Raw genomic sequence first — 19,890 nt, 5'->3', positions numbered from 1 at the left:
GGTTACCTCTTAGAACTAGGATCAGTGCAGCAATTTGGATGCATCTTTCTAGAAAAGAGAACCCAGCTGAGAAGTAGTCAGGGTACTTAAGCTGTGCTGTGCCTGGTGGCTATGGTAAGCTGTGAGAATGGCTGGTGTTTGGTTCACTGTAGCTTTTCTGGTCTCTTTGCACTTCAAGGCAATATTCTCTAACCCCAGCACCCTGTGCTCTAAAAGCAGGCTGTCCCCGAGCTGTCCCCCCGTCCCAGTGTCAGAGCCTCACCTCCCCCTCTCTCTGTCTCTCTCCCCCCAGGACGCACCGACCCTGTGCCCATCATCCTCAAATATGATGTCATGGGGATGGGACGCATGGAGATGGAGGTAAGACACTGTCAGTGGCTCGCAAAATATCCATATTCTACATTTTGTATCCTACGACATCTTAAAATGGGTCTGTGTATTTGTGAGTTCTATTTTAGTTTGTTCTTAGCGAGGTTTGTTAACTTACATATTGTGTGTGTGTGTGTAGTTGGACGTTGCCGAAGATGCTACAGAGAAGAGGAAAGTGCTGGAGGTGGAGAAGGAAGTCACAGAGGAATTACAGCAGAAATACAAGGTGAGACTCTTATTACTAGCTAACTCAATCCAGCCTCTCTTCTCAAGGTCCTCGTTTCAACAATCTCTCACTAGCATTCGTTCACTCGCTTCAAGGTGACCCCGTTTCCTGCATTTGCATACCTTCTTGCTTTTCTCCTGTGCCAGTGACTCATAGCCTTGTCTTGTTAAGATTCTGCTGCCGTTCTGTGTGTCGGTGCAATAAAATCAGCCTTGGAGAATCATAGAGCTTCTTCTGTTCCTCATCTCCCACTCCCTCGCACTTCTTTCTAGTGGAGAAAATTGGATGACTTCATGTGAGGAGTTGCTGTCTGTGCTGGTGTGAGACAAACACAGACAGACAGACGGATGCTCAGTCAATGGAGCTACTGGAACGCTCATACTGTCATGCATGTGCCAAATCATTTATTTTAGCGGGTTACCGGTATAGCTGCAGAAATGACATATGCAGTGCATTTGGAATGTATTCAGACCCCTTGGCTTTTTCCTCATGTTGTTACATTATAGCCTTATTCTAAAATGGATTTTTTTTTTTTAAATGTCCCTCATCAATCTACACACAGTAACGACAAGCACTAACGACAAGCAAAAACAGGTTTTTAGAAATGTTTGCAAATTCATAAAAAATGTCAAACTGATATCACATTTATTTCAGACCCTTTACTCAGTACTTTGTTGAAGCACCTTTGGCAGAGATTACAGCCTCGAGTCTTCTTGGGTATGACGCTATATGCTTGGCACACCTGTATTTGGGGAGTTTCACCCATTCTTCTCTGCAGATCCTCTCAAGCTCTGTCAGGGTGAATGGGGAGCGTCGCTGCACAGCTATTTTCAGGTTTCCAGAGATGTTCAAGTCCGGGCTCTCCAGAGATGTTCAAGTCCGTGCTCTGGCTGGGCCACTCAAGGACAACCTTGACTTGTCCCGAAGCCACTCCTGCGTTGTCTTGGGTCACTGTCCTGTTGGAAGGTGAACTTTTGCCTCAGTCTGAGGTCCTGAGTGCTCTGGAGCAGGTCTCCAGAAACTTTGTTCTGCACTTTGTTCATCTTTCCCTCGATCCCTCCTGCTGCTGAAAAACATCCCCACAGATTGATACTGCCAGGTTTCCTCCAGATGTGATGATTGGCTTTCAGGCCAGAAGTTCAATCTTGGTTTCATCAGACCAGAGAATCTTGTACAACTGAATGCATTCAACTGAAATGTGTCTTCCGTGTTTAACCCAACCCCTCTGAATCAGAGAGGTGCGGGGGGATGCCATAATCAACATCCACGTCTTTGGTGCCCGGGGAACAGTGGGCTAACTGCCTTGATCAGGGGCAGAACGACAGATTTTTACCTTGTCAGCTCGGGGATTCGATCCAGCAACCTTTCGGTTATTGGCCCAACACTCTAACCACTAGGCTACCTGCAGTCCCTTCAATTGATTGACTCTAGGAAGAGTCTTGGTGGTTTCAAACTTCTTCCATTTAAGAATGATGGAGGTCACTGTTTTTCTTAAGGACCGTCAATGCTGCATACATATTTAGGTACCCTTCCCCAGATCTGTGCCTCGACACAATCCTGTCTCGGAGCTCTATGGACAATTCCTTTGACCTCATTGTTTGGTTTTTACTCTGACATGCACTGTCAACTGTGGGACATTATATAGCTTTCCAAATCATGTCCAATCTATTGAATTTACCACAGGTGGATTCCAATCAAGTTGTAGAAACATCTCAAGGATGATCAATGAAATATTTTTGTAAATAAGATATTTCTGTTTTTAATTCATGTGCAAAAATAAAACTGTTTTCGCTTTGTCATTATGGGGAATTGTGTGTAGATTGAGGGGAAAACAATTATTTAATCCATTCTAGAATCAGTTTGTAATGTAACAAAATGTGGAAAAAGGGAAGGGCTCTGAATACTTTCCGAATGCACTGTATAAATAACAACCTTCGAGCACAATCCTTGTACACTTCAGTTTGTTACCTTGTGATTTCTTTCTTTCAGTTATTGAACTTTTTAACCTCAATGATAAATAACCATAGAGTTTCCTGTGGATTTCTCAACCAGTACCAAGCCCTATGATAGGAGAATAAAGACCAGATTATACTGGCTCTGATCTTATTTCATCTTTTCATCTCTAATCTGTATCAATGTCACTTACATCTCCTGTCTCCGCCCCCCGCCCTCCCTAACCCCAACAATAGGACCAGGTGGAAAAGGAGAAGGCCATCGCTAAAGCCCTGGAAGACCTGAGGGCCAACTTTTACTGTGAGCTGTGTGAGAAACAGTACCAGAAGCACCAAGAGTTTGACAACCACATCAACTCGTACGACCACGCTCATAAGCAGGTGAGGAGGACCTCCGCTTACCCCCACGCTGCTACACCCCTACACACTGGGTATACTGTCACCGTGTACACGAGCTTAGAGAAACAGAGCCTTAAATCCCAGACACTCCAGAAACAAGTGTAAGGAGCCTGTCTCAGTGGAGAGGGCTTTGCAGATATAAAATGGTTTTGTTGAATGTCGCTGCACCATTGCCCTTATTGTGGATGCAGAAATCCTTAACTGCTCTCTTTCTCTCCCTCATCCCTCTTCTTCCCCATCTCACCCGTGCTGCTGCAGAGGCTTAAGGAGCTGAAGCAGAGGGAGTTTGCGAGAAACGTGTCATCACGCTCCCGGAAGGGTGGGAAGAAGCAGGAGAAGCTGCTACGCAGGCTACATGAGCTGGCTGAGCAGAGGAAACAGCAGAACCGGTGAGCACATGCTACAGTATATACTGCAAACTCAACCGCCCTCTACTGGCTGAAGTGGAGGCTGTAACCCAATAATGAATAATATCAAATTTGATTTTATTGGTCACATACACGTGATTAGGTTAGCAGATGTTATTGCGGGTGTAGCGAAATGCTTGTGCTCCGACTGTGCAGTAATATCTAACAAGTAATATCTAGCAAATTACACAACATATACCCAATACACACAAATCTTAGTAGGAATGAATTAAGACTATATACAGTGGGGGGAAAAAAGTATTTGATCCCCTGCTGATTTTGTAAGTTTGCCCACTGACAAAAAAAGGATCAGTCAATAATTTTAATGGTAGGTTTATTTGAACAGTGAGAGACAGAATAACAACAAAAATATCCAGAAAAACGCATGTCAGAAATGTTATAAATTGATTTGCATTTTAATGAGGGAAATAAGTATTTGACCCCCTCTCAATCAGAAAGATTTCTGGCTCCCAGGTAACGAGCTGAGATTAGGAGCACACTCTTAAAGGGAGTGCTCCTAAACTCAGCTTGTTACCTGTAAAAAAGACACCTGTCCACAGAAGCAATCAATCAATCAGATTCCAAACTCTCCACCATGGCCAAGACCAAAGAGCTCTCCAAGGATGTCAGGAACAAGATTGTAGACCCACACAAGGCTGGAATGGGCTACAAGACCATCGCCAAGCAGCTTGGTGAGAAGATGACAACATTTGGTGCGATTATTCGCAAATGGAAGAAACACAAAAGAACTGTCAATATCCCTCGGCCTGGGGCTCCATGCAAGATCTCACCTCGTGGAGTTGCAATGATCATGAGAACGGTGAGGAATCAGCCCAGAACTACACGGGAGGATCTTGTCAATGATCTCAAGGCAGCTGGGACCATAGTCACCAAGAAAACAATTGGTAACACACTACGCCGTGAAGGACTGAAATCCTGCAGCGCCCGCAAGGTCCCCCTGCTCAAGAATACATATACATGCCCGTCTGAAGTTTGCCAATGAACATCTGAATGACTCAGAGGACAACTGGTGAAAGTGTTGTGGTCAGATGAGACCAAAATGGAGCTCTTTGACATCAACTCAACCCGCCGTGTTTGGAGGAGAAGGAATGCTGCCTATGACCCCAAGAACACCATATCCACAGTCAAACATGGAGGTGGAAACATTATGCTTTGGGGGTGTTTTTCTGCTAAGGGGACAGGACAACTTCACAGCATCAAAGGGACGATGGACGGGGCCATGTACCGTCACATCTTGGGTGAGAACCTCCTTCCCTCAGCCAGGGCATTAAAAATGGGTCGTGGATGGGTATTCCAGCATGACAATGACCCAAAACACACGGCCAAGGCAACAAAGGAGTGGCTCAAGAACAAGCACATTAAGGTCCTGCAGTGGCCTAGCCAGTCTCCAGACCTTAATCCCATAGAAAATCTGTGGAGGGAGCTGAAGGTTCAAGTTGCCAAACGTCAGCTTCGAAACCTTAATGACTTGGAGAAGATCTGCAAAGAGGAGTGGGACAAAATCCCTCCTGAGATGTGTGCAAACCTGGTGGCCAACTACAAGAAACGTCTGACCTCTGTGATTGCCAACAAGGGTTTTGCCACCAAGTACTAAGTCATGTTTTGCAGAGGGGGTCAAATACTTATTTCCCTCATTAAAATGCAAATCAATTTATAACATATTTGACATGCGTTTTTCTGGATTGTTTTGTTGTTATTCTGTCTCTCACTGTTCAAATAAACCTACCATTAAAATTATAGACTGATCATTTCTTTGTAAGTGGGCAAACGTACAAAATCAGCAGGGGATCAAATACTTTTTTCCCCCACTGTACATATGGATGAGCGATGTCAGAGCGGAACGGACTAAGATTAGAATAGTATAGAATACAGTATATACATATGAGAGGATTAATGCCAGATATGTAACATTATTATGTGATTAAGATACCGTAGAATAGTATAGAATACAGTATATACATATGAGATAAGTAATGCCAGATATGTAAACATTATTAAAGTGACTAGTGGTCCATTCCTTAAAGTGGCCAGTGATTTCTAGTCTATGCCTATAGGCAACAGCCTCTAATGTGCTAGTGATGGCTGTTTAACAGTCTAATAGCTGTGTGGCAGCTTCCTATCGGTGCAGGAATGCAGATGTATGTGCAAAGAAAAATTATAATTAAAAATGTTCTGGATGAAACGCATAACACATTAAACAGTTTACTTGAATATGTTCTTTATCGTTGTGTTTCAGTACCCCGGGAAGTGGTCCCATGTTCAAACCCACCACCGTCGCAGTAGACGGGGAGAAGGGTGAAGAGGGGAGTGCTGTAACCCCCGAGTATGTTCCCCCTGCAGACACTGCCATGGAGGGCTTGTCAGGGGAGGAGAAGAGCAGTGGGGGTCAGGCCTCCCCCAAACCAGCCCCCACCGTCAGCTTCTCCTTGGGGAAGAGGAGCTCATCCCCGGCCGGGGCCTCCAAGGTCAGCGTGTCCTTCTCCTTCGCCAAGAAACCCCCGGTGAAGCTGGAGACGGTCGCAGCAGTGTTCGCTAAACTCCATCAGGATGACGAGGAGGAGGAGGGGGGACAGGAGGAGGGAGGGGAGAAGGCCACGGGACAGGAGGCGACATCAGGCTGCAGCACCGAGAGCCCCAAGGGAGGAGGGAATGGAACAGCAGGGCCAGAGGAGGAGGAGGAGGAGCAGCAGGAGGAGCAACTACATCAAGAACAACCAGAGCAGGAGGAAGAGGATGATGGCGCCTCCCTAGCCTCCACTCTCAACAAGCTGAAGATGATGATGAAGAAGGAGGAAGGCTGGGCCGGCCAGGAGCCGGAGTACTACCACTACATCCCACCAACCCACTGCAGAGTCAAACCCCGCTTCCAGTTCCTGGTGTTCATGAAGGCCACAGACCAGTGTGAGATCAGGGAGCAAGAAGAAGATGAAGAAGAGGTGGAAGAGAAGGTGGTAGCAGAGGTTTCTGAGCAGAAACAGCCTAAAGTTACTGAGTGCAAATCAGAGGAGCCAGAGAAGACTCCTGCAGCTCCAGTCACAGAGCCCACTCCTACATCACCTAAACTGAAGACTGAAGAGGCCTCTGCCAGCTTAACAGACCCCCCTCCCACAACGGCCACCACTGTAGTACCAGACAACAAGCAGGAGGCCCCACTCCCAGTCCCAGAGCCCAACTTGGGCCCCAAAATCCCCACCGGCCCCTTCTTCCTGGTCCTGAGCAAAGACGAGAGCACCACTCTGCAGTGGCCCTCGGAGCTGCTGGATTTTACCAAGGCTCAGCCCGCCCTCTCTTACAGCTGCAACCCCCTGTACTTCGACTTCAAACTATCCCGCAACAAAGGGGGCCGTGCTGGACGAGTAGCAAAGTCCTCCAAGCCCGCTGGTGAAGGAGCTGAGAAAAAAAACAATCCTGAGGCAGCTGCTGCAGTCAATGAGGGGAATGCTGCTGCTGCCACCACCACCCCTGGGCCCAGCACTGACAACACTGATAAGGAGCAGCCCTCCTTAAAAATAGAGGGTTCCCAAGGGGAGACTGAGGAGCAAAAGCTACAGAGTAGCACAAGCGGAGCCAAGAAGAAGAAAAAGAAGAAGAAGAAGAAGAAGCATAAGAAATCTGGCAAAGGCTCCAAGCGCAAAGAAAAAGAGAAGGGAGCCGTAGTGGACGGGGACGCGGAAACTGCGATCCTAGGAGAGAAAACCAAAAAGAAGAAAAAACACAAACGAAAGAAGAGCAAAAACAAAGGTGAGGAGGGGGAAGAGGGAGGTGGTGGTGATAAGGAAAAGCCTAAAGAGGAAAAGGCAGCAGCCGCAACAGTTTCTAGTGCTCCCCCAGCACCAGCAGGAACAGGAACCGAACCTGGGAAGAGGAAACGACCAGCCAAAGAAGCACTTCAGAAGTCCGGGGCAGAGGAAGGTGGGGCAGGGAAAGGCTCTGACGAGGCCAAGCCCTCTGACGAGCACAACGGCACCAAGCGTCTGAAGACAGACCCCAGCGCCCCACCCAGCGCTTCCTGCTCCTCCTCGGCCCAGAAGAGCCCAGGGCCAGGCAGACCACCCAGCAGTGAGAGTGAGGAGGAAGGAGGCGGAGGCTCGGCTTCCCGATCCAGCCGCCGCAGGTCCACGCCCCGGGAGGGGCGCCGGCACCAGAGCGAGGACTCCGGCCGCTCCCGAAGTCGCTCGTCGCGTCGGGGAGACGGGCGAGGGAGCAGCCGGCGGCGGCACCGCGGCCAGGCCTCCCGTAGCCAGTCAGACTCCAGCAGCTCGGAGCGCTCCTCAAGCGCCTACAGCCGGCGCAGCCGCAGCTACTCAGACAGTTACAGTGACGACAGTGACGGGGGGCGCCACCGGAGACACTCTAAACGCTCCTCTGACTCCGAGTACGATCGACGCGGAAGCGGCGGGCGGCGGCGCTCCAGAAGACGTCACTACTCGTCCTCGTCCTCGGAGGACTCTCGCTCCCGCTCACGCAGCCACAGCCGCAGGAAGAGGCACCAGCGGCGGCACCGGAGCAGCTCTCGGAGCTCTAGCAGCAGGAGCCGCAGCAGCAGCGCCAGGTCGTGGAGACGCAGCTACAGCCGCAGCCACAGCTCAGCCAGCCGCTCCTCCAGCTCCACCAAGGGCTCCCCTCACCGGGGTCGTGGAGGCCGGGGGGGCCACAGGGGCCGGGCAGACAGCGCCACACGGCGCCGAGACTTCAACCGCTCCTGCATCTACCGCTCCCAGTCCCCCCGCTCTGCCTCATCACGAGCCCCAAACCGCAACAGCAGCTCCCAGAGCCAGAGGGCAGGGGGGTCCCGGGGAGAAGGAGGGGGAGACCAGAGGAACTCTTCCTCACACTTCACCGCCCGCCAGCTTCTGGATAAGATCCAGTCCAGGAAGGGATCTGATGTCCCAACCACAGGGACCAAGTCTGGCGCCAAGATCAAGGACCCACCATCGGGCTACTTTGGGCCCAAACTGCCTCCAGCTCTGGGCAATAAGTCCATGCTGCCCCTGTTCGGTAAGCTGCAGGCAGGGAAGAAATTCCCTGCGATCCCCCTGACCCGGCCTGATGGTGGAGAGAAGTCATCAGCAGGGAAAGGTTCAGATGCCGGGGGAGAGGTCATCCTGATGGAGCCCATCCGGGAGTTCCCCCCACCGCCTCCCCCTCAACCAGCTCATAAGAAGGTGCAGGAGACGGTAGTAGTAGTTCAGGAGGCCCGCCACCTCACCCTGGACGCACGGGTACTTCATGAGCCCCGGCCGCTGTTCGATCAGGAGCCCTCCATGCTGATGCCCCCATACCAGGGCGAGCCGGGACAGGACCCCTCCCAGAACCCCATGATGGAGCCCCTCATGCCTGACATGCAGCAGCAGCCACCCCCCATGCACGCCTACCCCAACTACCCCCCGCCCAGCCTGGAGGAGGAGGACATGGGCATGGAGGCAGAGGAGGACGGTCTGGCCCCGCTGGAGAGCCAGCCCATCACCTTCACCCCAGAGGAGATGGAGAAGTACGGCAAGCTGCAGCAGGCCGCCCAGCAGCACATCCAGCAGCAGCTCCTGGCCAAGCACATCAAGACCTTCCCCTCAGCCGCAGCAGCACAGGCTGCAGCAAACATGGCAGCAGCAGCTAACCATCTGCAGCCGGCACCCCCTCCCCCCCAGCAGCAGATGGTCCAGATCCACCAGCCTGCCGTGTCTGCAGCCTCGGCTACCTCCATCACCACAGTACAACACCTCATCCAGCAGCACCATGCTGCTCAGGCTGCAGCCATGGGCATTCACCCACACGGCCCCCACCCGCACCACCAGTTAGCCCAGGTCCACCACATCCCCCAGCACCACCTCACCCCCATCTCCCTGTCTCACCTGGGACACTCTCTAGGCCACACTCTGGGACACCAGTTGGGAGTGGGACACGCTGGACTGATCCCTGCCCACCACACGGCCTTCCTCTCTGGCCAGCCCATACACATTATCCCAGCCTCAGCACTTCATCACCATAGCCCCTTAGCACTCCACCACATACCACACTCATCCCTCTACCCAACGCTGTTCGCCCCCCGGCACTCTAACGCCGCTGCGGCAGCCGCACTGCAGCTCCACCCCTTCCTGCACCCCATCTTCTCAGGGCAGGACCTCCAGCACCCCCCTAACCACGGCTCCTGAGAAAGACCTTCACGAGCCATGTGTCCACATCAGAGGAGGGTGTTTTGGCCAGAGAAGGCCTGGTTAAACATCTGAGTTAACATGGAGAGAGGGAGGTGTAGTGGCACCATTGTGCAGCAGGTGATGATGAGAATGTCATCAGACTGGCCACCATTACACCACTGGCCAGACAGAGGTGCTGTGATATGCTGCCTGTGCAGAGGTAAACAACAGACATTTACTGTGGGCTCTTTGAATGGACCCCTCCTAACAGTTGACTGACATTCACCCTGACGTTTCTGGACAGGGTGGAGGAGGGTTTGAGGCAACCTCAAATCTAAGACGGCAGTTTGTTTTCAATGGGAACCCGGTTTAAAAGAAAAATGTAAAAAAGAAGCAGAAACCTCTGGAGTATTTTTTTTTTGTCCCACAGTTTATAACTGATTGTTGCTGTCAATGTTCTTCTTTGTTTTCTACAGCCAAAGAGACGCAGTGGCTGAAGCCATAAGCAGGATGGTGTTGTGGGAAAGGAAGGGGGGAGATGAGATGGGGACAAGGGGGGGGTTTAGGGTGACATCCATGACTGGAAACAGCCTTGACTTAGTAATGTAATCTGGTGGCTCTAGTCTACTGCCTGAATTCTGTTGTCATTAATATCTAATGTTCTCACATGACTACTTGCTCTCTTCATGACCCGTAATATTCACCAACAATTTGTAATACGGTATAGTGTACATAGATCACTGAGCAATGTGAAGTATCACTCTAATATGATGGGCATATAAGGGATGTTCTTTATTACTGACTAAGGAAATGAAAATGGTCACTGGTGGGGGAACACCGATGAGAGGTTGGGTGAAGCTCATGTTTTATTGGAAATACTGTGGGGGGGGTCACACCCTCTTAGTGCCGTAGGGTTAAAGGTCATGTTCCAAGTGGTAGTGGTTGTATATCGAAATGACTTGCACTGAAATCTGTACATCAAGATGCTGCTTTCGCATCATGTAACAAATGTATGATTGTAGTATACTGCAATAATTGTATTTTTTTTGTTTCTAAATTATTTTCCAAAATGCTCCTCAAAATGTTTTTCCTCTTGTGTAATTTTTGCTCAATGTAAATAAAATTGCTGTAGTTAACCCCAATAACATTCTAGAGGTTTGTTGCTACTGTAAAAAAAATATAACTGAAGGAAAAGAATACTTTATCAAGACATTTTCTGAACTATTATCCTGTTTGGGAAGGATTGGGTGATGGGACTGCCCTGTAAGTGGTAGCAATGGTATGTCTTTTTTAAATATGATGCGTCAGCAAATAAAGAGTTTTGAGTTGCTACATGTCTGTCTGTCTTATGTTTAGCTGGTGAAGAGTGAATTAGTCTGTAGTGGTATCTGTAAGGGTTGCGAGCAATACATAGGAAAAAAAATCCAGTTTGGTACGTCATAGTAACAGATACCAGCACAAACATTCATTCTTTACTTACTGTGGCAAACGGCTTCTGAAACTGCAATGAAAAGTGAATTTCTCACCACAAGCTTCTTGGGATGTCTGCGTATTGCATGCAGCCCTTTTAGACTAGAGGACAAGTCTACTAGGCTAATAAGGCTAGAGGATTTTACATCTGTTTTGACTCTCTGAAGGTTATGGAATGCTGAGCTGTCACTAGATGGTGCCAGAGCTCAGTAAGTTTTATGTAGCCTCACTTACACCTAGCTGTACATCAAGACCAGGAGTCAGTCTAATTTCATCCATAGTTTATCTACCTGCTGGAACATTACATGCTTATTGCTCTCCCAGGATTGTAAATGTGATAAATGGATTGTATGAAAATATGCACTCAGTACTGTAAGTGGTTCTGAATAAGCGTGTCTGCTAAATTACTAACATGTCAGATGTATTGGTAGGGGTTCGTATGCACACTCCGGATAGGTCCCCAGACTAGGGCCCCTCAAGTACTAAAGTAATTCTCTTTCAAACAGTGGAAGGAAAATCCCTCCAAACAATAGCTTTACTGTTGTAAATGTAAACTCCATATTGTGTGACAGGCTCTGACATTTTCAGCGAGAGGTTTATTTAAACTATGCTTTATATCCATTGTTAGTTTTGACCCGTACCGAATTCAATGGACAATACTGTACACTTCAGAGACAGACTAAGACGAGTTTTTAAAATGTTTAATTTTTGATCTTCAGAGAATTACAGTTTGAACCTTGGTTGCACTAACATAGTGAGACTGGGGCCAAGCAAACGTCCAGAGAAATGACAACAATACACCTTGTTCAGATAGTTTCACAAAACATGACAGAATATTTCATCACTTTTGTGTTTTTGTTCTTACTATCGTTCTGTAGCTTGTGCACAGGTCCCTGTTAACTGCCCTCTTCCTCCCTGGGCTACATGTATTGGTTAATGTGACATAAGTATTCTCCAGGCAGTGTCATTAGGATGTGTGATGAGGTAAGGTACGACATCAGCTTTTCATCCATTTCTGTCCATTTCCAGAATCATCCTCATTCGGGGGAAAATAGCAGCAAACCGTAAAATAATGCTTCAAATAGAAGATGAAACCACAATGAATACCATCCACAAGGCAATGGAGAACTCACTATATGGAGACTAAGGCAAGCAAGTGGACCTTGAAGGAGAATTGGTTTGAAAAAAGGTAACCCAGTCAATGAAATGTCCTCTTTCTCACCCACCTACAGCTTCACACACAGGCTGTCAGGTGGATGACCGCCGAGATGAGTGGCAGGTGTCAGCGAGCTGGAATGATGATTGCAAGGTTCCACGTTGTTCAGTTTGAAGTACAATTAAAGTATAGACACGAGTGTACAAAACATTAAGGACACCTGCTCTTTCCATAACAGGCTGACTAGGTGATAGCTATGATCCCTTATTGATGTCACTTGTTAAATCCACTTCAATCAGTATAAATGGAGGATATGTTTTTTTTTTTTAAATATGTAAGCCTTGAGACATGGATTGTGTGTGTGTGCCATTCAGAGGGTGATTGGGCAAGACAGTTCCTTTGAACAGGATATGGTAGTAGGTGCCAGGCGCACCGGTTTGTGTCAAGAACTGCAATGCTGTTTTTTACGCTCATCAGCTTCCCGTGTGTGTCACTAATGGTCCACCGCCCAAAGGACATCCAGCCAACTTGACACAACTGTGGGAAGCATTGGAATCAACATGGGCCAGCATCCCTGTGGACTGCCTTCAATACCTTGTAGAGTCCATGCCCAGATGGATTGAGGCTGTTCTGAGGGCAAAAGGTGCAACTCAACATTAGGAAGGCATCCTTAATGTGTTGTACACTCAGTGTATATGTCTTGCTTAACACCCATTTTACTGGTGCAAACAAAGATTGGTTGAAATAGAAGTGGGTGACAAAACCCATGGAAATTAAAAGACGGATAATTCCTCACCTTCCGATCGGAAAACAATACTTTCAAGGAGCGCTCCAATTAGAAGACAAGCCTAATTTATCACCGTTCACGTATCTTATGGGCTTATTGTGCAAAAATGTCCGAGACCAACGCAAAACTGTGGTTGCAGTTGCGGTCATGGTCAGCCCAGGTACTTGACCACCAGGAACATGACCACACAGGTGAGCAGCATCCCTCCAATCATGATGAACTTATCCTGGGTGGCCCTCTTCTCGATCAGCCTCATCACCGTGTTGGACAGACCCAGCATGTTGGCCACATCCAGCATCTTCTTATGGCTCCCCTGGATTTAGGGAAGACAGAGGGGAGACATCAAACATTAGCTGCTGAAGTTCCATTGATTGTGCTTTTGTTTCCTGAAGAAAAAGCTGAAGTTAGTTATTAATGGGTATTCTGCTTCATTGCTGTTTGTTTGTGGGAATACTGTATACACAGTCGTATCATAACCTGCTTTTAGCCTGGTCATGACGAAGCTCTATTCAACTGATTAGGGAGAGGCTGTCTGAGGAACCACACCCAGCCGTTCTGTCCTCCCGGTCTGTCCCTCAGCTGTTTCTCACGGCCAGCCCATCTGATCACCAGACGCCCTGATAACAGGAGGCCTACAGCAACCTCCACCAGGAACACCATCTCTTCTCCTCCCTGGAAATATGTACTTAGCCAGCTGCTGACGACCAGCACCACACACACACACACACACACACACACACACACACACACACACACACACACACACACACACTTCTACTACACATAGTGATCATTACAGAGAACAGAAACCAGGGTTTGTTTTGGAATACTGATTCCTCTCTCTGGGATACCGTCGACAAGGACCTGCCCTGCCGTGTCACGGTCAGTGTTCCTTGGCAAAGTGTCAACAACAAAACAGATCCTCAAAACGTTCTACAGCTGCACCATTGAGAGCATCTTGACTTGCTGCATCATCGCTTGGTACGGCAAATGCTTGGCATCCACTACAAAGGGTAGTGAGTATGGCCCAGTACATCACTGGGGCTGAGCTCCCTGCCATCCAGGACCTCTATACCAGGTGGTGTCAGAGGAAGGCCCTAAAAATTGTCAAAGACTCCAGCCCCCCAAGTGATAGACTTATTTCTGCTACCGCACGGCAAGCGGTACCGATGCACCATGTCTGGAACCAACAGAACCCTGAACAGCTTCTACCACCAAGCCATAAGACTGCTAAATAGTTAACCAAATAGCTACCAGGACTATCAGCATTTTGCACTCTTTCGACTCATCACATACGCTGCTGCTACTGCGCATTATCTATCCTGTAGCCTTGTCACTTTACCCCTACCTATATTGTACCTCAATTACATCGTACCTGGTACCCCGTGTATATAGCCAAGTTATCGTTACTCATTGTGTATTCATTCTCTATATTTTTTCTCTCTGCATTGTTGGGAAAGGCCCGTATGTAAGCGTTCACTGTTCGTCTACACCTGTTGTTTACGAAGCATGGGACAAATGAGACTTGATTTGCAAGGGGAAACACACACCTTGAGCGTGCCCCTCTGGTCCCTGAGTCCGGTGAGGATGCTGCTGCCGCTGCCCAGGAGGTCGTCCATGCCTCTGTGTGCGTTGTTCAGGTTGGAGTTTAACTGCAACGTCTCGTCTATGGGGATGGAGGTGTCTGCATCCTGTAGGGGACAATACCGGTAACATCTCAACAATGTTCCCCTAATAAATGTATTTAGGTTTTATTGCCCATGTTACACCAGTTGTGGTGTGTCAAGCAGAGTTAGTATGCATGTTTTAGGTTATCATTACATGAGTGCAGACATTACTGTAGTGCTACATGGGAGATGAGTGGGCCACTACTACTGACGTTGGTGGTGAAGGTACGACTCATGAGTTCCTCCCTCTCTCGGTCCTGGCTCTCTCGTGAGTAGCGGCGGTGCTGGAAGTTCCTCAGGGCCGTCTGGAGGTGCTGAACATCATACTTCAGCTGGTCTACCCGCCTGCGGAGGGGACACAGACAGAGACAACATTCTTCTTGCCCCCCAGCCGAATAATGGCAGAGGAAATCTCAGAGGGTAAAGATGACAGCCTTTGCCTCCAGCTCCATCCAGCATTTCAGGACTGTGGTTCAGTCACCCCTCCTTCACTAACTCATGACATCTCCCTTGGTATGCTCTGTATGGATGTCTTCTAGCTCGCAATAAAAGCTTTCTATCATCATCACTAAGATAAGTCAACATGCCTCCCTTCTTCCCAACCTGACTTCTCCACTTCTCCACCTGGCTGACACACCTGAGGGCCTGTCTCCCTCCACCCTTCTCTCCCGCTCCTCCTGAGCATCACCTGCTCGTGGCTCAGCCCTGCGGCCCCAGCGTACTGTAGCTGTCCTGAGATCAGAGGAGAGCTGTGGGACGGGGCGCAGCAGTTTGTCCCCTGGGGCCTGTTTACCCAGCTCTGAAGTGACGCCTTGCCCAACGCGGCAGGAATGCCAATGATGACGGGGCTTCCGAGGGAATGTTTTCACAGAGCCGCGTCGCCACAGGGGATGAGAAACACACTGCCTGTTTCATCTAGCTGCGACCCCGTCCCAGTCCCACCCATCTTTATGAAACATTCATCGCCACGCCATCTCTGGTGTATTTGGGTCACTGATGCAGTTTATGAGTACTCACAGTTTGGCGTTCTGACGGCAGTTTGGCGGTTCTTTGCTAGCCAGGATTTCCAGACGTTCCAAATGGCTGAAGATCTGGTCTATTCTGGCCTGCAGCTCGTTCTCCAACACTGGAGAGCACACCACACACACACACACACACACACAGAAACAATTAAACACACCCTGAACAGTTGTTTCACTCCCCAAATAGGCCAATCTTATACAAAATAAAATGTTAAAGTTATGTTCATTGTAATAAATCAGACAAGACAAATTATGTCAGTGGTTTGTCACCCTGTAGTTAGTTTCCCCATTCCATGCTACGATGGAATATAGCCCCACGGTTTCAGGTGAATCCAAGAGAGGGACGAAAGCAAATATGTTATTTCCTCAAACTTCGCAGAGGAAGTTAATCCACATTGAAACAAAGGGCCTTGTACATAATCTCTTCATGAAGACAAATCAGCCACTGATTCTTATTTGAAGTCAGATATCTATCGTTACACCCGTTTAATTCTCAGACTGCAGAGATTCTAGATAGCGTTTGATTCCAAGGTGACAGCAGCACTAGGTTTGTGGGAAGCTTTTATCTGCCCTTTAAAAGGACTAGCACCATCTTGTCCCCCACCCTCTCCCATCCTGACTGAGTGACTCCTCGCTCGGACGCCTGCTGCATCCTTCCACCCTCTAACATGCGAGATGATGTCATTGTCAAGACTGGGCGGCCGACTGGCTGCCACCATTATCTTTAGAGAAGCCTTCCCAGTCGTCCCTCTGGCACCACCCCTATGCTTCCTGCCCTGGCACCAGCCTGGCTCACAGAACATTGCCCTCCCTGCCCACCTCCCAAAACAATCAGTAGGGAGGGCAGGGTACAGCTTGGCTCAAAGGGCTGCGCAACACTGAAGAAGGGGAAAAGATGTAAATACTGCCTAGTTGTAAATTCCGAATGTATAATTAACAAAAATATAAAAACGCAACAATTTTAAATATTTTACTGAGTTACAGTTCATATAAGGAAATCAGTCAAATGATATAAATTCATTAGGCCCTCATCTATGGATTTCACATGACTGGGAATACAGATATGCATCTGTTGGTCACAGATACCTTAAAAAAAGGTAGGGGCCTGGATCATAAAACCAGTCAGTATCTGGCTACCATTTTCTTCATGCAGCACGAATAAAGAGTTGATCAGGCTGTTGATTGTGGCCTGTGGAATGTTGTCCCACTCCTCTTCAATGGCTGTGCGAAGTTGCTGGATATTGGCGGGAACTGGAACGCACTGTCGTACGCGTCGATCCAGAGCATCCCAAACATGCTCAACGGGCGACGTGTGTGGTGAGTATGCAGGCCATGGAAGAACTGGCACATTTTCAGCTTCCAGGAAATGTGAACAGATCCTTGCGACGTTGGGTTGTGCATTATCATGCTGAAACATGAGGTGATGGTGGCGGATGAATGGCACGACAATGGGCCTCGGGAACTCGTCACAGTATCACTGTGCATTCAAATTGCCATCAATAAAATGCATTTGTGCTCGTTGTCCGTAGCTTATGCCTTCCCATACTCTAACCCCACCACGGGGCACTCTGTTCACAACGTTGACATCAGCAAACCGCTCGCAAACACAACGCCAACACACTGTCTGCAATCTGTCCAGTACAGCTGAAACCAGGATTAATCCGTGAAGAGCACACTTCTCCAGCATGCCAGTGGCCATAGAAGGTGAGCATTTGCCCACTGAAGTCGGTTACGACGCAGAACTGCAGTCAGGTCAAGACCCTGGTGAGGGTGACGAGCACCCAGATGAGCTTCCCTGATACGGTTTCTGACAGCTTGTGCATAAATTCTGCGGTTGTGCAAACCCACAGTTTCATCAGCTGTCTGGGTGGCTGGGCTCAGATAATCCCGCAGGTGAAGAAGCTGCATGTGGAGGTCCTGGGCTGGCCTGGTTACATGTGGTCTGCGGTTGTGAGGCCAGTTGGACGTACTGCCAAATTTTGTAAACGACGTTGGAGGCAGCTTATTGTAGAAAAATAAACATTCAATTCTCTGGCGTTAGCTCTGTTGGACAGTCCTGCAGTCAGCATGCCAATTGCACGTTCCCTCAAAACTTGAGACTTCTGTGGCATTGTGTTGTGTGACAAAACTGCACATTTTAGAGTGACCTTTCATTGTCCCCAGCACAAGGGTGCACCTGTTTAATCAGCTTCTTGATATGCCACATCTGTCAGGTGGATCGATTATCTTGGCAAAGGAGAAATGGTCACTAACAGGGATGTAAACACATTTTTGAGAACTAAGCTTTTTGTGCGTATGGAACATTTCTGGGATCTTTTATTTCAGCTCATGAAACATTTGACCAACACTTTACACGTTGCATTTCTATTTTTGTACAATGTAGATACGATGGATGGTGGAACAAAGTTTGACACTTGCAACATCCATTGAATGCAGAAGATACATTATTTAGAAAGAGTGAACTCACAGTGGACAGACTGACGATCTGTGTTCTCCAGGCGTCCCATGAACGACTGCACCTCCTGTATCTGCCTGATCAAAGAGGACAGAGAGCAAAGATATATAATTATTCCTAGGCTACCGTAAATATTAAACAGAGGTCTATATGGAAGCTCTATGGAAACGTAATATTAGATAAAGGAACTAGACAATGGTATGTGCCAATTTAATACACACGCTAGACACGTAAACTACATACAGTGAATTAATGGTGCTTTCAAGACTACTGGGAACTCGGGTGGGGCGAAACAAGGTAAAATCATGACGTCAGTGATCTTTAGGTCAGAAAGATGCTCGGGTTTCCGACAAGGATGACCGTTCAAAACGATGTTTCCCCGTCAGAGCTAGTTTTTTTTTTTTTACGAGTTCCTAGTAGTCTTGAATGCACTGAAGTCAAAGATTTCTGAGTTCCCAGTTGGTTTGAACGCGGCGTACCGTTACAGTAGTGATAGTTTAATATTGTTTGTCATCGATCTATGGCTATCTATTAGCTGGTTGGCTAGCTAGTTTCCTGTTGACATCATGACCACTAATGGAAGGGGTTAGTTAAAATTATCTTTGTCATGAAATGTTGTTAGCGAGCAGCTAGCTACAGTAACGCGGTATATCATAAGGCAATTGGGCTACGTTAGCTGTCTTATTTTTTTGAAAGAGAACAGAAACACTCACTTATTTGTTTGATGGTACAATGTCTCCATTTTCCTTTATGTTTCAAGACACAATCCACAAAAAAATACCCTCGGTCTATAGAGGAATACCTTTAGCCGGTTTTATTGTGAAACTGAAAACAAGTGGATTTTTGAGCAATGCACACGTCATCAGTTGAGAAGATTTGTGTACGGAAATGGAATAACGGAAGCTCCACCGAGTGATAAAAGCCAAAGAACTACTGCAGCGACACTACGAGGCAGGTACGGGTAGCTCGACAGCTCCAATCAAACAATGTAGAAGCGGAAATTTAGGAAAATCCTAAATAAAATGATTTAAAGTTAGTGTAATTTAAAGCATATTCATGTTGTTTTCTCTCTTACTTTTCACCACCAAAATATGGAATGATAATAGCCTACATTTATGAAGTGGAAGTGAGCTTTCTAGATTTGAGTGATGCTTTTAAATCATGTTTCTATTTTGGTTAATTTGATGTGTGAAGGTGAACGTAAAGGCACTGGAGCAACGAACCGCCCTTGCTGTCTCTGCCAGGCCGGTTCCCCTCTCCCCACTGGGATTCTCTGCCTCTAACCCTATTACAGAGGCTGAGTCACTGGCTTACTGGTGCTCTTCCATGCCTTCCCTAGGTGGGGTGCGCCACTTGAGTGGGTTGAGTCACAGACGTGATCTTCCTGTCCGGGTTGGCGTCCCTCCTTGGGTTGTGCCGTAGGGGAGATCTTCGTGGGCTATACTCGGCCTTGTCTCAGGATGGTAAATTGGTGGTTGAAGATATCCCTCTTGTGGTGTGGGGGCTGTGCTTTGGCAAAGTGGGTGGGGTTATATCCTGCCTGTTTGGCCCTGTCCGGGGGTATTTTCAGACGGGGCCACAGTGTCTCCCGACCCCTCCTGTCTCAACCTCCAGTTATTTATGCTGCAGTAGTTTATGTGTCGGGGGGCTAGGGTCAGTCTGTTATATCTGGAGTATTTCTCCTGTCTTATCCGGTGTCCTGTGTGAATTTAAGTATGCTCTCTCCAATTCTCTCTCTTTTTCTCTCTTTCTTTCGTTCTTTCTCTCTCTCAGAGGACCTGAACCCTAGGACCATGCCTCAGGACTACCTGGCCTGATGACTCCTTGC

The 19,890-nt window shown here is 48.1% G+C and overlaps 2 protein-coding genes across 14 annotated transcripts in view; one reads left to right on the top strand and one right to left on the bottom strand.

Annotated features, from left to right (window-relative positions):
• The window catches only part of LOC106601128 (G patch domain-containing protein 8), a 37,893-nt gene extending 27,056 nt beyond the window's left edge, over positions 1-10,837 (top strand). For all 11 annotated transcript variants that reach the window (XM_014193077.2, XM_045715037.1, XM_014193079.2 and 8 more), the window contains 5 exons: positions 293-360; positions 509-595; positions 2,785-2,928; positions 3,205-3,335; positions 5,611-10,837. In XM_014193077.2, coding sequence (XP_014048552.2) covers positions 293-360; positions 509-595; positions 2,785-2,928; positions 3,205-3,335; positions 5,611-9,523 — 4,343 coding nt within the window. In that variant the 3' untranslated portion in view covers positions 9,524-10,837. The remainder of the gene's footprint in view (positions 1-292; positions 361-508; positions 596-2,784; positions 2,929-3,204; positions 3,336-5,610) is intronic.
• An 825-nt stretch (positions 10,838-11,662) lies between these two features.
• Positions 11,663-18,950, bottom strand: LOC106601130 (Golgi SNAP receptor complex member 2). Of its 3 annotated transcripts, none has more exons than XR_001327952.2 (7): positions 18,776-18,943; positions 18,075-18,139; positions 15,603-15,711; positions 14,798-14,930; positions 14,469-14,609; positions 13,396-13,615; positions 11,663-13,231 (listed from the first exon to the last, which is right to left on the bottom strand). XR_001327952.2 is itself a non-coding variant. In XM_014193083.2 (6 exons), the coding sequence occupies exons 1-6, from the start codon at positions 18,802-18,804 to the stop codon at positions 13,070-13,072; spliced, it is 639 nt and encodes a 212-aa protein (XP_014048558.1). In that variant the 5' UTR covers positions 18,805-18,950; the 3' UTR covers positions 11,663-13,069. The 3 variants fall into 3 exon arrangements, 1 of the variants encoding a protein (XP_014048558.1); XR_001327953.2 differs by having other exon boundaries at positions 13,396-13,612; XM_014193083.2 differs by lacking the exon at positions 13,396-13,615 and having other exon boundaries at positions 18,776-18,950.
• Positions 18,951-19,890: the final 940 nt, after the last annotated feature.

Source organism: Salmo salar, chromosome ssa03 (genome assembly GCF_905237065.1).
Source record: "Salmo salar chromosome ssa03, Ssal_v3.1, whole genome shotgun sequence".
Classification (NCBI taxonomy): Eukaryota; Metazoa; Chordata; class Actinopteri; order Salmoniformes; family Salmonidae; genus Salmo; species Salmo salar.
Note: the sequence above shows the minus strand (reverse complement) of the source record. Positions and strands in the feature narration are given on the sequence as shown.

Bases quoted from the DNA above. Each gene is read 5' to 3' on its own strand.
- LOC106601130 (XM_014193083.2), bottom strand. From the start codon at position 18,804: ATGGAGACATTGTACCATCAAACAAATAA. The intron at 14,610-14,797 runs GTCAGTAGTAGT...TGTCCCCTACAG, and splicing joins GTCGTACCTTCACCACCAAC to GATGCAGACACCTCCATCCC. The intron at 13,232-14,468 runs GTGTGTGTTTCC...CCCTAAATCCAG, and splicing joins ACCAGAGGGGCACGCTCAAG to GGGAGCCATAAGAAGATGCT.